This window comes from Crocodylus siamensis, chromosome 5, assembly GCF_052110815.1.
Source record: "Crocodylus siamensis isolate JL-2025a chromosome 5, ASM5211081v1, whole genome shotgun sequence".
NCBI classification, from domain to species: domain Eukaryota; kingdom Metazoa; phylum Chordata; order Crocodylia; family Crocodylidae; genus Crocodylus; species Crocodylus siamensis.
Window position 1 is genome coordinate 82663286 of NC_143399.1, and position 16252 is coordinate 82679537.

General features: G+C 44.1%; 1 protein-coding gene across 1 annotated transcript in view; it reads left to right on the forward strand.

The window, feature by feature from the left end:
• GALNT1 (polypeptide N-acetylgalactosaminyltransferase 1) overlaps positions 1 to 16252 on the forward strand; it is a 202624-nt gene that overhangs the window by 175531 nt on the left and 10841 nt on the right. Inside the window, exons 10-12 of the mRNA XM_090049575.1 lie at positions 4149 to 4288; positions 11049 to 11147; positions 14450 to 14584. Coding sequence (XP_089905701.1) covers positions 4149 to 4288; positions 11049 to 11147; positions 14450 to 14584 — 374 coding nt within the window. The remainder of the gene's footprint in view (positions 1 to 4148; positions 4289 to 11048; positions 11148 to 14449; positions 14585 to 16252) is intronic.

Below are 16252 nucleotides of genomic sequence, written 5' to 3' on the forward strand. Positions count from 1 at the left end.
AAGTATACTACATCTACCCAAAGAACTTTGTTGACAGTTCTTTGGAGGCTTTAGTTATTTAGGGGTTTCCACTACCCAAAATAATCTGAGCCTCTTCTTTCCATTAACTACATCTCCCCCAAAGACATTGCAGTGGATACTCTCATTGAATAACACTGACAAAAGCCATGTATTCCTGGTGACAGTTGCATTTTTTCCCTACAGACTCATAACCCCACAATATTTTAAATGTACTTTACATGCTGCACTACTTAGCATTTTGTTTACCTGAGTATTTGATGTTTGCTTGATGACTTGATGACTCAAGTCAAGATCTAATATTGAAAACTAGAAAATTGAATTGCGATATACAGGCTTATTGAGCCTATTGATATATTTCATATTTTTGTAGTTTTTCTGTGACTGAATGTGATTTCCTCCTCTTTCCACTTAGCATATAAACTTTAATTTATCCTCAGCTCCAGCAGTGGGTGTTAACATATACATTACAGAATATAGTGCCACATAAAGATATTTTAATTTTTGTTTTGTTTTGTGTTTTAACAAACTAGTACAAGTACTGGAAGCAGTATTGTGTGTGACTGTGCCATTTCACCTGGGCTGATTTTTCCTGCTTCTCAGGGTATACTGCTCCAACTACCTAAGCTACTCAGTGTGCATATCTGTGCAGCACTGCATAGGGTGGTATAGACATTCTCAATTAGGGGTTTACCTTTATGAGTTTTTTAAAAAGGTAATCTGTTTTCGCACATTTTTAGGCCACAGCAGACTGGCGCCTTTTCTTTGGAACAATGACATTTAAAACCACTTGTATAGATATCACAACTCCACACAATTAAATGCAACTTCATCCTTTATTCTTCATGGTTGTGACTTGAATTCTTATTGTCATTCAGCATTGTGACAAAATTTATAACAGCTTTTTCCCTAAAAGCAAATAGAGGGAACCTAAACTATCTCATTTGCTGGGAAGAGCCAATCATCCAGGTCTGACTGCTCATGTAGGTTCCTAACAGTGTTACGGGACCTCCATCTAACCCAGGAGGTGCACAGTCCCACCAGGGGAAATGTCTTGTTAGACCAGGTCCTGACCACAAGCGGCGACCTGGTGAGGGGACTGTGGGTGATCAGTCACCTGGGCAACAGTGATCATGGTGCTCTAGCAAGGTGCCGGAGGACTGGAAAAGGGCCAATGTGGTCCCCATTTTCAAAAAAAAGGGAGGAAGGAGGACCCAGGAAATAATAGGCCTATTAGTCTTAACGCAGTCCTGGGGAAGCTCTTTGAGAAAATTATCCAGGTGCACATCTGCGAGGGGTAAGCAGAGGAGTGTATGCATAGGGGCAGCCAATATGGGTTCATTAGAGGCAGGTCCTGTCAGACCAACCTGGTGGCCTTCTCTGATGAGGTCACAAAATCCTTGGACACAAGTGTCATGGTGGACATAGTGTTTCTGGACTTTAGGAAGGCCTTCGACACTGTCTCTCACCCCATTCTCATTTAAAAATTAGGAGATTGTGGGGTTGCCAGCTGGCTGGAGGGCTGCACCCAGAGAGTGGTGGTGGACGGGTCATCTTCAGCCTGGAAGGATATGAGCAGTGGGGTCCCCCAGGGCTCGGTCCTCGTGCCTGCACTGTTCAACATCTTCATCAGTGACTTGGACGAGGGGGTGAAAAGCACCATGTTCAAATTCACAGATGACACTAAGATGTGGGGAGAAGTGGGCATGCTAGAAGGGAGGGGCAGGCTGCAATTGGATCTGGACAGGTTGCAGGGGTGGGCGGATGAGAATAAGATGGGATTCAGTACTGACAAGTGCAGGGTACTGCACCTAGGGAGAAAGAACCAGCAGCATACCTACAGGCTGGGAAGCTCCCTTCTCATCAGTGCAGAGGCAGAAAAGGATCTTGGAGTCATTACTGATTCCAAGATGAACGTGGGCCACCAAAGTAGGGACGCAGTCATGAAGGCTAACTGCAACTTGTCATACATCCACAGATGCATCACGAGCAGGTCCAAGAAGGTGATACTCCCCCTCCTGTATGACACTAGCCAGGCTGCAGTTGAAGTACTGCATCCAGTTTTGGGTTCTGCACTTCAGGAGGGATGTGGACAACATGGAGAGGGTCCAGAGGAGAGCTACTTGCATGATCGGGGGGGCAGCAGGGCAGGCCCTATGAGAGGCTACGGGACCTCATCCTGTTCAGCCTCCACAAGAGAAGGCTGAGAGGGGATCTGGTGGCCATCTATAAACTTGCCAAGGGGGACCAGCAGGCAATGAGAGAGTCCCTGTTCCCCTGAGCACTACTGGGAGTAACAAGGCATAATGGCCATAAGTTGACGTAGAGTAGATTCAGGCTATATATCAGGAGGCACTACTTCACCATCAGGGTGGCTGGGATCTGGAACCAATTTCCACGGGAAGTGGTGCTCGCTCCTACCCTGGGGGTCTTCAAAAGGAGGCTAGTAGACACCTAGCCAGAGTCATTTGATCCCAGCATTCTTTCCTGCCCATGGCAGGTGGTTGGACTTGATTATCTGCTCAGGTCTTTTCCGACCCTACCAACTATGAAACTATAGCAGGTTCCTTGAATGAATAAGTAAACAATGATGTAAAGTGAGAGACATTCTTCCTTTGTGTTGGAGCATAACATCTAAATGCTTCATCCATCAGTTATTTTTTCCAGCCAGAAGGTGAGGAACTCCTCACCTCAGCAAAATCTTGTGTCAGTCTTGTTCATGTGATTTTGGTTCTATTAAAATACTTGAGATGTATGCTGGTGAAAATGGTGTGGCAATGTCCCTTCCTCATGGAAATGACTGTATTCAAAATATTCCAGATTTTTCCCAACATGCCCCCTCCTCATTGCAGGAGAAAAAAGGAAATTTATTGGAAATATTTCCACATTCTTTCAATCATCCTTCTATTGTTTGGATGAGTACAAGCTCATAAATACACTAATGCACGTCAAATCTTGTTCTCACAACACAGAAGTATATATAATATTTTATGTTGAGTTGAGGAATATTATTTTACTGTATCAGCTTTATGAACCCTTCTCAAGCTAAATATAACAGCTATTAAATGCTTTGAGTTGCTGTGCACCACCTGCTGGCGAATTTAATTTAACAATTAAATCTCTTTGCAATGTTCCAAACTCTGCAAAAGAATAAGGATGCTAACGATGTTTTCATATCCTAATTACTACCTCTGAAGAAAAAATAGTTAAAAATACTCTTTTTATCAATATTAGAATTACATTGATTCTGAATAGCAAAGATATCAAACTTCTAATTAATGGGACAGACATGGTCTAGTATGTAGTCCATCAGGCATATTTAGATTCTCTACAAGTATGTCTTTTTAAACTTTATATATTGAAGAACAATGGGAGAAAAGAGAAGAAAGCTGGATAGAGGAGGAGGAGGAAAAATGGCAGTTTTACATGTTAGCAGGCTTTCTCACTGCATCAGAAATGCAGCAATAAGGTACTGAACAAACGATAAATAATTAAAGGGCTAGTTGTTATGTAAAGGCCATATTCTCCCCTTTTTCTTTGTGCAAACCTCTCAGATACCCTAGTGAGTATTAAATAGCAGAGGGAGAATATAGTATATGGTTCTGGCCTACAGAGGCTCAAATGGAATTCTCTCTGCTCTGCAGAATGAGACCCAGCTACGTATTATGAAGATATTATACTGCAGATTGAGAATAGAATGCAACAGTATTTTACAGTTTTTTCCTTCCCTGGTGACTAGGTGATTTGCAAGCGAGTTTTTCTGTAAAGCACATAAATGGAATTGATTGCCATGTATCCCCAATTAAATTGCCTTGTCTTTCCAATAAAGGGACACAAACAATAATCACAAGAATATAAAAAGTGCCTTACTGGATCAGATCAGTGGTCAATCTAGCCCAGTATCCTATCTCTGACAGTGGCATAGCGGATGTAGTAAAGGAAGAGCAGTGAACCGGATATCTCTATTCCTTATTCAGTGCCCTCCCTGGCATCCCCATCATGATTTGCTCGACATAATATTAAAATGAATAGTACAGCACACTGTACATGTAAATAAATTCAGCCTTCATCATAGATGTATTTAGCAACATGTGTGAGTTGACGTGTCACAAGCAGCTGTTTCTCAACAGGTGTTACAAAGGTTGATTATGGAGACATATCATCACGACTTGGGCTAAGACGCAAGCTTCAGTGCAAGCCTTTTTCTTGGTACCTAGAGAATGTTTATCCTGATTCTCAAATTCCACGCCATTATTTCTCTTTGGGAGAGGTAAGAATTTTAAATTGCATCATTTTAATCGTCTTCTGTTTGACGTATACAAAACAAGTTGCGTCTCAAACACTCAAGTGCAGATAACTGACAACTAGCACCTTTGTTCCGTCAAGTAGTATGTTTGACCCTTGAGTGGAACAAAGTGCATGCTACATAATGGAACATTACTAGGCTGTTAACCCATATGTCTAAGATTTTTGACCTGGATCCTCAAATGGGCTTAGGTATGGCAGGAACAAGCAACTTATCATAGAAAATTGGGGATGGAAGGGACCTCAGGAGATCTAGTCCAACCCCCTGTCCAAAGCAGGACCATCCCCAAATAGATCATTCTAGCCAGGGCTTTGTTGAGCCAGGATTTAAAAACCTCCAAGGATGGAGATTTCATGACCTCTCCAGGTAACCCATTCCAGTGCTTCACCAACCTCCTAGTGAGACTGTTTTTCTTAATATCCAACCTAAACTTCCCTTGCTGCAACTTGAGACAATGACTTCTTGTTCTGTCATCTGCCACCACTAAGAACAGTCTAGCTCCATCCTCTTTAACTACCTGAAGGGTGGTTACAAAGGGTGCTATCAAATCCACCCTCAGTCTTCTCTTCTGAAGACTAAACAAGCCTCGTTCATAGATTTTGTAGACATTAGGGCTGGAAGGGACCTCAGAAGATCATCGAGTCCAGCCCCCCGCCCAAAGGGCAGGAAGTCAGCTGGGGTCATAGGATCCCAGCAAGATAAGCATCCAGTTTACTCTTGAAGGTGTTCAATGTAGGTGATTGAACCACCTCCTATGGCAGGCTATTCCAGGCCTTGGGGGCTCAGACAGTAAAGAAATTCTTCCTTATGTCCAGCCTGAAACGGTCTTGCAGGAGTTTGTGACCGTTCGACCTCGTCATCCCTTGGGGTGCTCTGGTGAACAAATGTTCCCCCAGGTACTGGTGGTCACCCCTGATAAACTTACAGGTGGCCATCAGATCATCCCTGAGCCTGCGCTTTTCCAGGCCAAAGAGCCCCATGGCTCTCAGCCTGTCATCGTAAGATCTGTTTTCCTGACCTCTGATCATGCGCGTGGCTCTTCTCTGGACTCTCTCAAGCTTCTCCACATCCTTTTTGAATTGTGGAGCCCAAAACTGGACTCAGTACAAGGGGAGAATGACATCTCAGGATTTGCTTGAGAAGCATGTATGGATGCAAGCCAGCGTTTTGGTTGCTTTACTAGCTGCAACATTGCACTGAAGGTTCATGTTCATCTTGTGATCGATGATGACCCCCAAGTCTCTTTCTTCCATAGTACTAGCCAGTGTAACACTGCCTGGCCTATAAGGATGCTGCAGGTTTTTCCTCCCAAGGTGCAGAACCTTGCATTTTTCAGTGGTAAACACCATCAGGTTCTCATCCGCCCATTTGCTGAGCCTGTCCAGGTCAGCCTGGATCGCCCTCCTGTCTTCAGGTGTGGATGCTTTGCCCCAGAGTTTGGTGTCATTGGCAAAGTTGGCCAGTCCATTTCTGACTCCAATGTCCGCATCATTAATGAAGATGTTGAACAATATGGGTCCATGGACAGAGTCTTGGGGGACCCCGCTGGTCACGGGGCACCACTACGATTGACTTCTGTCAGTTACCACCCTCTGGGTCCTACCATGGAGCCAGTTTCCCAGCCAGCGGATGGTGGTGGAGCCAAGGCCACAACTGGCCAGTTTTGCCAAGAGGTGATCATGGTATACCAGATTGAAGGCTTTTTTTGAAGTCAAGATATATGACATTAATCTCTTCTCCCTTGTCCAGGTGATAGGTTACCTGGTCGTAAAAGGTAATGATATAGGTCAAGCAAGATATACCCACAACAAACCCATGCTGGCTGTCCCTCAGGATGTTGGCATCTGTCTGTCCATTAAGGATGGCCTCTTTAATAAACTTTTCTAAGACCTTCCCCAGGATAGAAGTCAGGCTGATGGGCCTATAGTTAGCCAGATCCACTTTCCTCCCTTTCTTGAAGATAGGCACCACATTCGCCTTTTTCCAGTCTTCAGGCACTACACCAGAGTGCCAGGAGTTCTCAAAGATCTGTGCCAGAGGCTGAGCTATGATGCTCGCAAGCTCCTTGAGTACCCTGGGGTGTAGACTGTCAGGGCCAGCTGACTTGAAGGTATCCAGCCTCTCAAGGTGTTCCTTCACAAGGTCAGCATTGATGGAAGGCAGGGGATCTCCCTCACCCAGACCTCCCTGTCCCGTAGTGGGCATGGGCGTCCCATGGGGCTGATGAAAGACAGATGCAAAGTACCCATTTCATAGGTTGGCTTTTTCCTGGGCATCAGTTGTCAGTTGTCCCAGTTCCCTCAGCCTCTCCTCAGGTCACATGCCCCAGCCCCCTACTCATTTTGTTGCTCTTCTCTGGACTCTCTCCAACTTGTCTGCATCCTTTTGGGGGGGAAAGGAGGGGCAGCAAAACTGGACACAATACTCCAGATGCAGAATAGAGGGGAATTATTACTTTCCTTGATCTGCTGGTAGTGTTCCTACTAATGCACTGCCAGTATGCTGTTATCCTTCTTGGCAACAAGAGCACACTGCGTAGTATCCACCATAACCCCCAAGTTTTTTTCTGCAGAGCTGCTGCTTAGCCATTTGGTCCCAAGCCTGTAATGGTGCATAGGAACAAAACTGGCCTCAGGGGCACTCGAGATCTGGCTGTCAACTATACCTCGAGCTATTGATCACTACCCGTTGAATCCAACAATCCAACCAACTTCATCCACCTTACATTCCATTCATCCAACCCATACTTCCTTAACTTGCTTGCATTAATGATGTAGAAGACCATATCAAAAGTTCTGCTAAAGTCAAGGCATATTGTGTCCACTGCTTTCCCTGCATCCACAGAGCCAGTCTTCTCATCATAGAAGGCAGTCAGGTTGGTCAGGCATGACTTGCTCGTGGTGAAGTCATGCTAATTGTTCCTGATCACTTTCTCCTCTCCCAAGTGCTTACAAAAATGGATTTTTTGAGGATCTGCTCCGTGTTTTTTTTTCCAGAGACTGAGGTGAGGCTGACTGGTCTGTAGGTCCCTGGATCTTCCTCCTTCCCTTTCTTAAAGATGGGCAGTATATTTACCCTTTTCCAATCATCTGGGACATCCGCAGATTGCCACGAGTTTTCAAAGATAATGGCCAGTGGCTCTGCAGTCTCATCAGCTAACTCCTTCTGAACCCTTGGATGCATTGCATCTGGCCCTGTGGACTTTTATGTGTCCAGCTTTTCTAAATAGTCCCTAACCTGTTCTTTTACCACTGAGGGCTGCTTACCCCCTCCCCAAACTGCGGTGCCTGGTGCAGTAGTCTGGGAGCTGACCTTGCTTATGAAGACCAGGGTAAAGAAGGCATTGAGTACTTAGCCTTTTCCTCCTCATCAGTCACTAGGTTGCCTCCCCCATTCAGTAAGGGACCCGCACTTTTCCTGACTTTCCTCCTGTTGCTAATATACTTGTAGAAACCCTTCTTGTTACCCTTCACATCTCTTGCTGGCTGCAACTTCAGTTGCCCTTTGGCATTCCAGATTTCATCCCTGCATACCCAAGCAATATTCTAATATTCTTCCCTAGTCATCTCTCCAAACTTCCACTTCTTGTAAGCTTCCTTTTTGTATTTATGCTCACTGAAGTGTTCTCTGCAAAGCCAAGCTGGCTGCCTGCCATATTTTCTATTCTTCCTGCACTTCAATGCTTAGGCTCTCAGCTCCAAGAATAAGCTTCATAAAACCAAGGTCCCTCCTACAATAAACAGGGTATGTGCTGAAGATGAGATTCGCAACTGAGTGGGAAGATGCCTAAGCTAGCCAGTAGGTATCTTGAAGAAAGTTAGGCATAACTTAAAATTATGCCTATCCTTGCGTTGCTTCTAGACTTTGGTATATTCTCACAGCCTGAAGTTAATTGCACATGTGAGACTTGGCTACTCGGCATGAATACACATTTCTTCATTTAAACATTGCCTCTTTAGTTACAGGGAGTTGTTGGCACCAGTAGAGCTGATGTTTGCTTTTTATGTAATACCTACTTACTTCGTAGTTTCGCAGATTTTGTGGAAACTGTGAAATCCCAGAGTGTCCGCAAAATCATCAACAACAACAATTTAATAAAAATAAAATGTTAGCTCCCCAGTGCAAGCCAGCCTTCTTTGCTACTAGGAGTGGAAGGTAGCGGGACAGCACAAAGGACAGCAGAGAAGGTGGCAGCTGCCCCATCTCCCTTCTCCCCCAGGGTCTCTTCACAGTCAGTGCTGAGAGGCACAGTTGCTTGAAGGGTAGCCCAGTGGTTGAGATGGTGGCTGCCCCCCCTCATCTCTCCTCCTCCCCGGGGCCTCTTTGCCAATCAGCGCCAAGGGGTGGGGCCTCCATGAAATGACCGCAGAATGAGAACTTTACTCTAAAATTAACCTGCAAGAATTGGTAAATCAGCCACATGATTTAGGTAGATACCTGGTAATAGCCTAGTCATTGGAACACTTGCTCAGGATGTGAAGAACCTGGGTTCTAGATATTCCTGAGTCCATAATTAAGAAGTATCTTGATATTTTGTCCATAAGCAATTTGGAATTCTTTAGTAATCTCCATAAATGAGTAGTGGTTTTGTGCTCTGAAGCATAAATTCTGTGTTCTTTAAAAAGAATCCTTATCCTGTGTAATATACATGTATTTTATGTGCACATCTAATCTTCCTCTGATGACCAGAGGCAGAGTAATAGGGATGTCTAAATCTGTGCGTTTGTTATGCAACATAGAGGCTGCTTGCAGACGTTGGGGGGGGGGGAACCACACTTTAAAGTCAGCATGCTCCCATGCTGAGCACAGCACAGGCCCAGAAGAAGCAGCATGTTAGTTGCACCCGGCTTTCCGAGCATCTGTAGACATGGGGTGGTTTAGCGGAGCTCTTTTTTTGGTGCTTTTATCTAATAGGTGATTGAATCAGCTTTAGCGAAAAGTGCCAGAAAGCCCAACTGAAGCACCCAATCTATTCATACACTGCAGAGCTGGGTCAAAGTAATGTGCTACTGCTTCCAGTAGAGTGCAGTTTTTCTTTTCTTTTTCTTTCCCCCCCCCACATCTGTCAGCTCCCACAATGTCTAGTTTTTTCAAAGCCTTACAAATTGTTCACTTGCTGTCATGTGCTTCTGAAGAGATGCACTATAAAGCCAGAGTAAGCTGATAAAGTGGGAGCTCTGAAAAATAGTATGTTTCAAGACACGGGGGGTGGTAACAAGGTGGACATGCAGACTGTGAGTTCCTATTTCTGTGAAGAAGTAAGAGACCAAGGGTTTGTACCCAGGAGGTGCAGCAGAAAGGCCAAGGAATATCCAGTGCTTGGGAAACCAAACTACAGAAACTTAAGCTTAGGAGCACCTGCCCCTGCATCTCAAAGCTGAGAGCCTCTAGCTTTGGTAACCTGTCTCTGATTCCATCTCAGACAGCTTCAGTGGCACATTATGAAAGGAGATGTAGTATATATGAGAATCCAGTTAGACTTCATGTATCACTAGAGAAGCTTGGCATCCAACATTCTTGCTACATTTTTTGTCAGTGAACTTCAGTTGTCATTGTTTGTTATTTTATGTGAATTAAGTCTTTTTGGCATGAGTTATGGTGACTCATCTTTAATTACATATAGACATTAGCATTCTTAAAAGGAAACTATTCTGAGAGTTCCCAACTAAAATCTATTAATTGATTGCAGATCAGCATTTCATTCCCCCCCTGTGGTCACAATACTGTTGACTGAACAACTATATTTCTAAATATAGAAAAATGGCCACCTGATACAATTTGAACCCAAGTGAGACATTTCAGTCTGAAAAGGGCATGCTTAGGAAATTCTGTCTTAAACTGAGCTATGTTTTTCTTCCTCAGCACTGGAAAATCTGCTGGCAATACATTTTTCTGTTTTTGCTTTTCAATCATTTCTTGTACATTGAAGTATATTCTGCAGTTCATATTAGTAAAGACAAAATTTGACATCAATATTCTGCTTAACTAAAGAAAGCAACTGGAGTATGACTGTTTACTCCTTCTCCTTCTCCTTGTTGTTGTTAGTTTGCGAACTACCTGGGGTTATTCATGGCTGCAGCAAACAACTGTGCAGGACTGCTGAGGTGCTCCCGTGTTTGCAGCAGTTTTTACTTCAAAGAGCACTGCTTGTATAATCAGCTACATAGGACCACTAGATGGAGGAGCAGTGCTCTTTTGAAGTAAAAGCCATAGTAGACAGCTGTGTGGCTTGTCTTCAATTTGACACCTGCTGTGAACCACCCAGATATGATATATTCAGTGGTGTCAAAAACATGGCCTGCAGGCTACATTCAGTCACAGAAGCCCCATTGTCTGGCCCACAGTGCTGCCCCTGAGTCCAGAGTTGACTTGTACTCTGTATGTGTTGTGCACCAGACCAGCCATGCACATAAGAACCTGGATACATACTGTACATGGCGCCCACTTGAGTTTGGTCCAGGGTAGTGTGTGCAGCCTGGGTCTCAGAACAGCTAGAGCAAGTATTGCATGTATTGGATCTGGGATGTAGGATGGGAGGTGGAAAGTCTGTAGGTCCAGGCCAGGCCATGGGACTGGCCCTGCACCATTCATTTGGTCCATAGGGCCAGGTGAATCTGACTTCCCTAATCTAGGTCCTGCTGTATAAATCAGCTCACAATGATAACCCTGAGTCCACTTTTTCTGCAAAAATCACCTTTTTAATGTGTTGTATCTCTTTCTTTAGATAAGAAATGTGGAGACAAATCAATGCCTGGATAACATGGCAAGAAAGGAAAATGAAAAAGTTGGAATTTTTAACTGTCATGGAATGGGTGGCAATCAGGTAATAAACTATCTCAATTAAAGTCATTATGCATTTGATATATACGTAATTTCCAGCTAATCATACCAATAGTACACCACTAAACAGAGAAGTGGTCATTGTTGGCACTGAATTTATGACCCAGATACCTTGCTCCAGGCGGACTCAAACCCTCAGACCAACCTTAATTGTATCCTTGCTGGGCTGCAGGCTTCACAGTCTGTGCTAGCTTTTCTTTTTGCACATCAATCTCACACTCGCTTGCTCTCTCTCAGCTATTGTCCTTCTGCATCCTGGTTACATTTACCAAGCAAGCCCTGTTTTTACATCACGCACAATTGTTCAGGAAAGTTTCCAGTCTTAAAAACAACTTTCAAACCATGCATCTGCAAAAAAGAAAAAAAATCAGGCACCTCTGATAAGACCCATTTTTTTTTTCCTTCTGGTTCAGGCTGTCTCTTCCTGCTCAGAATAACTCCTCAGCACTGACTCTTTGTTTATATGGCTGAACTCTTGAGTTTTCCTAAACACCTTCCTGCCTTAAGCTGTTAACACTTTCCCTTCTAGGATCTTTATACTGTTTTTTGGAGGGAGGTGGGGGGAAGCAAAGACATTCCTCATCCCCATTACCAGCACACAAATTCTCTACTGCTGCCTTGCATAAATAAATGCATGTTAGCACAACAAACCAAAGCAGGATAAAAGAATGAGCAAGTGTCCAGTAACATGTCTTGTTTCTCACTGTGCCCCTTCCTAGCTCTCTAAAATAAGCCACTTCCAAAATCAAATTTCTGTGGCAATATTTAGTCTCAGGGGCACACAGGAGCACAAGGTATCTGCTTCACATCCCCAGTCCCAGATCTCCGGGTGGAGCTCTGTACCCTTCCTGTTCTTCCCTCAAGTATCTCTGAGCTCCCTGAAGCTGCATTGCCTACATAACATTCAGGCTTGCCAATAACATGCACCTGTAACTTCCACTTACTATCTCCACAGCAAACACACACTGTTCCTGTAACCAGTGCCACACACACACATGCATGTTAACAATCTCTGCAAAGCAGCACTATCCTGTAACCACTTACAAATCCATCGGAGTCCCAAGGACTCTTCCCCTGCTGAGTTGCACACTCTCTCCAGCAGAGAGATTAACTTTATCTGCTTCTAGCTTCGTATAGTACCAGCTATAGGAGGTTATGTTTTAATCCAAGCAGACCACAGCATGTACCCTTGTCCAGACCACAAACCTCAGGCACACTCTAAGTAGGTTGCAACCCAGTCTTTCTTGAAGTTGTTGCTCTTGCCTCCAACACACCTGTACCCTACTCTGCCTGACCCAGAAAAATAATGTCCCCTTGGTCAGCAGTGCAACCAACCAACCTCTTGCACAAAAAACTCTTAACATAAACATGGTTACTTAGTTTATAACTCTATTTGGAACTACCATACAGTTTTACCTTACCAGCAAATTTCCACCCATGACTCCACAGTCTTAATCCACTACAAGTCTTGACTGAACCCTGCCAACAAATTCCCTGATCAGTCAGGTTACTGCCCTCAAGTTCCAGGGTTCCAGTCACCAATTGTTGGCACTGAACCTGATCCCAGTCCCTAAGTCAGAATCACGATTCCTACCCCAGCGGATTCACCAATTGTTGGCACTGGATTTATGACCCAGATACCTTGTTCTGGGCGGACCCAAACCCCCAGACTGACTATGACCTTTCCATTCGATAATAAGCAAATTTTATTGATACATGATGATAGTGGGTAAGAATAATACAAGCAATTCTATATCTGCCGGTCCCAGGGCTGTCATCAGAGTCAAGGTACATCTGGCCAGGATGTGAGCTTAACTCTGAGGTTCTGTCTTGAATATCAGATGTCAGCAGCCTGAAGGTCAGAGCCCGAGGCCCACTCCCCACCAGTGGGGAATGTGAGACAAGCTAGTGGCATGCCCTCTGTCCATGGTACCTCAGGTTCCCTTCCCAGGGACCTGTTGTTGCTCTGAAATCACTTCTTTTGTATTCTTTTCCCCTCCTGATGAATTCTCATCTGTAGGCATTGCTGATTTGTCTTTTTGTGGTTGTCATGCTGTCCACATTCAGTCCTGTCAGCATATGCCTTTGCTTCACAAGCCCATCACATGCACACATTCTAATTTGGGCTTTCCCGGTCTTCTCCTAATTTGATCCCCAAAACCAGAAAGCCTAAGGGCTCTGAGTTGGGCACTGTGACCTGGTGCCACCTTATCTCATGTTATGGAACAGTGTGGTTCATGCCTACAATTTCTCAGCCTGTATTTCTGTTCCTGTCTGCTTTGAAGGCTGTGAAACTGACGGCCAGGCTTTTAGAAATCAGTTACCATTGCCCAGGCCATTGCCCTGGACCATTGTTGTAATGCATATCTATTTTATCTATAAGCCAATTCCAAAAAACAAACCTCTAAATACCATTACCATATGCATTTTGAAGCCTTTCAAATGTTGTATCTGTCTAGCCTATCTTCCAGCATGCATGAGTGGCTGCTATGGCCTCACCAGCATGCCTCTGGATTTGGTACATGTGAGAAGGAACAGGTGGGTGAGGTATGCTTAAAAACATCCTATCCAGAGTGCACTGCAGTGGCTGCATCTACACAAGACAACTGACTGCACAGTTGTTACTGCACAGTCATGTAGTACTTGCATGCACAAGTATTAAATGACTGCATAATAACAGGAGTTACTGCACAGTAGTGTCACCGAATGACTTTTAGGTGACACTGACTGCACAGTAGCTCATTATTTCTGCGCAGTAGCATTGCTTCATGCTTCATGCCACGCAGTGCTGCTGCACAGTAGTAATGGGCTCCTGTGCAGCTAGCATCTGTTGTAGACACGGCCAGTGCGAACATAACTTTTGTACCTGTGGTTTGCTGTAGCACAGGCCTACAAATGCTTTCTGATTCCTTCTTTCTGAGTATGGCAATTCAGACCTAAATGTGCTGTTGGCTTTTTCCTTTTCTCAACTCAGGAATTTTTGTACCTGTCTCTCACTGATTTTATTATTTTATTTGAAGCCACACATCAACTCTTGCCAGCTTACATTTTTAATTTAGGGGTTCACTTGTTTCATTACAGTACAGTCTATCTGCAGTTTGAAAAATTCATTTAGTCTGAATAACTTGTGTATTTCTTCATATGGCTTTATACTTGCCTCTGAAGAACAAGTAACAATAAATAAACATTTCTTTAAAGTTCAATATAACTATTTATTAAGTGATATGCTATTTTTTTGTTCTTTCTGTGGAACCCATTATTTAACATTATTATTTTTCTATTAAGGTTTTCTCATATACAGCCAACAAAGAAATTCGAACAGATGATTTATGTTTGGATGTCTCCAAACTTAATGGTCCAGTAACAATGCTCAAGTGCCACCATCTAAAAGGCAATCAGCTTTGGGAATATGATCCAGTGGTAAGCCTTCTAATGATTTTCAACTAGGAAATAATTCAGTGAAATTTCATACATTAAAATGAGAACTACCGTTTACTGGGTCAGACCGTAGGTCCATCTTGCCCAGTATACTGTGGCACACTGTGCCAGAAATGCATCACACCAGCAGTAAACTGAAGGTATGTTTTGTTAGTAGAGTCTCTTTGTCAAAATGGTGAACTGTTAAGTTGGAGGTCTTTCTCGTATGGCATGCAAAGCCACTCCATTGGCCCAGCAGTATAGAGAAGTTGGGGCCCTGGTAGACGTTGCCCTTGGTTAGCCCTCTGCCAGCGAAGCCCCATTCACCACACTAGCAAGCAATCTGTTGCTTGCCACTTCCCTATACCCCATGCTGCATCTGCTGCTGCCCTGTGCAGCAGGCCAGCTCCAGCCCATGGCATGGTGTGAATATAACACCCCTGCTGTTAGTGACGGTTGTATTCCTGAATGTAATTGGTTTACTTCGTAATTTTGGGAAGTGGGAAGTCACTTTAATATGGCAATGAATAATTCTAATTCTACCTACTTCAAAAGAGCAAGCCTGTTTGAAAAATGCTTCTTCTGCTGGATGCTGTTTTAAGTTAGTGCAAGACTAGAAACTGAAAATTATGCTGGCCCATATACTGGAGCCTCCTGTTCAATCTGGACTGGTCAAAAAAATCTTAAAGATCCTATCACAGCTTCAAGATCTAAGGTCTTGCCTCTGTCACAGTTAATCATAAGTTGTTTTTCTATTATTGGAAAGCTAATTATTAGAAAGGATAACAAAAAACCTGGATTTCAAGCTCAGCCACATTGTAAGATATTCAGCTTCAGAAAATATCATATTTTCTTTCTGTTACTGAAAATCAAATTTGAGCTGCTGAACCTAGAAACCAAACAATGGTTTGCATCATTTGAAAACTTTAAAAATTATGTGGTCAATAAGTAGTAGGGTAAGTGGAGTTTTCAGGGATCATGTATAATGTGACCTGTGGAGCATTGAATTAAAAAAAAAAATCTTTCACAGGAGACTGAAATTTAAAAATATTAAAAGGTTTTTCAGTCTCACCAGCCTGAAGGCTAAGAAGTGAGCAGTGAGGACCTGGGATGGATCCGGAGGAGGTGTGTTGTAAGAGCAGCAACCAGGAACTCCTCTCCCCCACCCCCCAGTCCCTGAAGCAGATGGGATTCCACCCCTCTTGGCAGCTTCTCATTTTCTTCTCCATGTTCAGTTGCTCCTCCTCCTCTCCCCTGCCTGCTGCTGTCCATTGCTGACTGGAGGGTAGAGGGGGACCCCAAAGCTGCTCCTGCCAGGCTGCACAGGGCCCTGGGCTCTGTGGGGGACAGCAGCAGCAAGGGCAGGCAGGTTCCCTGTCCCTACCCAGTCTCCCTAGGTGTTCTGCACCAGCCTGAGAGCAGCTGAAGGAGGAGCCACCCGCCGCTGCTGCTGTTTCTGACCAAGCCTAGCTCCCCATGCAACCAATCCCTACGGTCCCAGCTGGAATGGGTGGCTAGGACAGTAGCAGTTTTGCAAGTCTCCCTTTCTTGCACTCAGAGACATAAGTAGAGGGGGCAAGGAGGATAGAAGAGGTGTTGCTGAGTACATATGGGAATTCGGGGGATTTCTTATATGATTTGGGGACTTAAAAGGAGAAAGTCTCCAGCTGT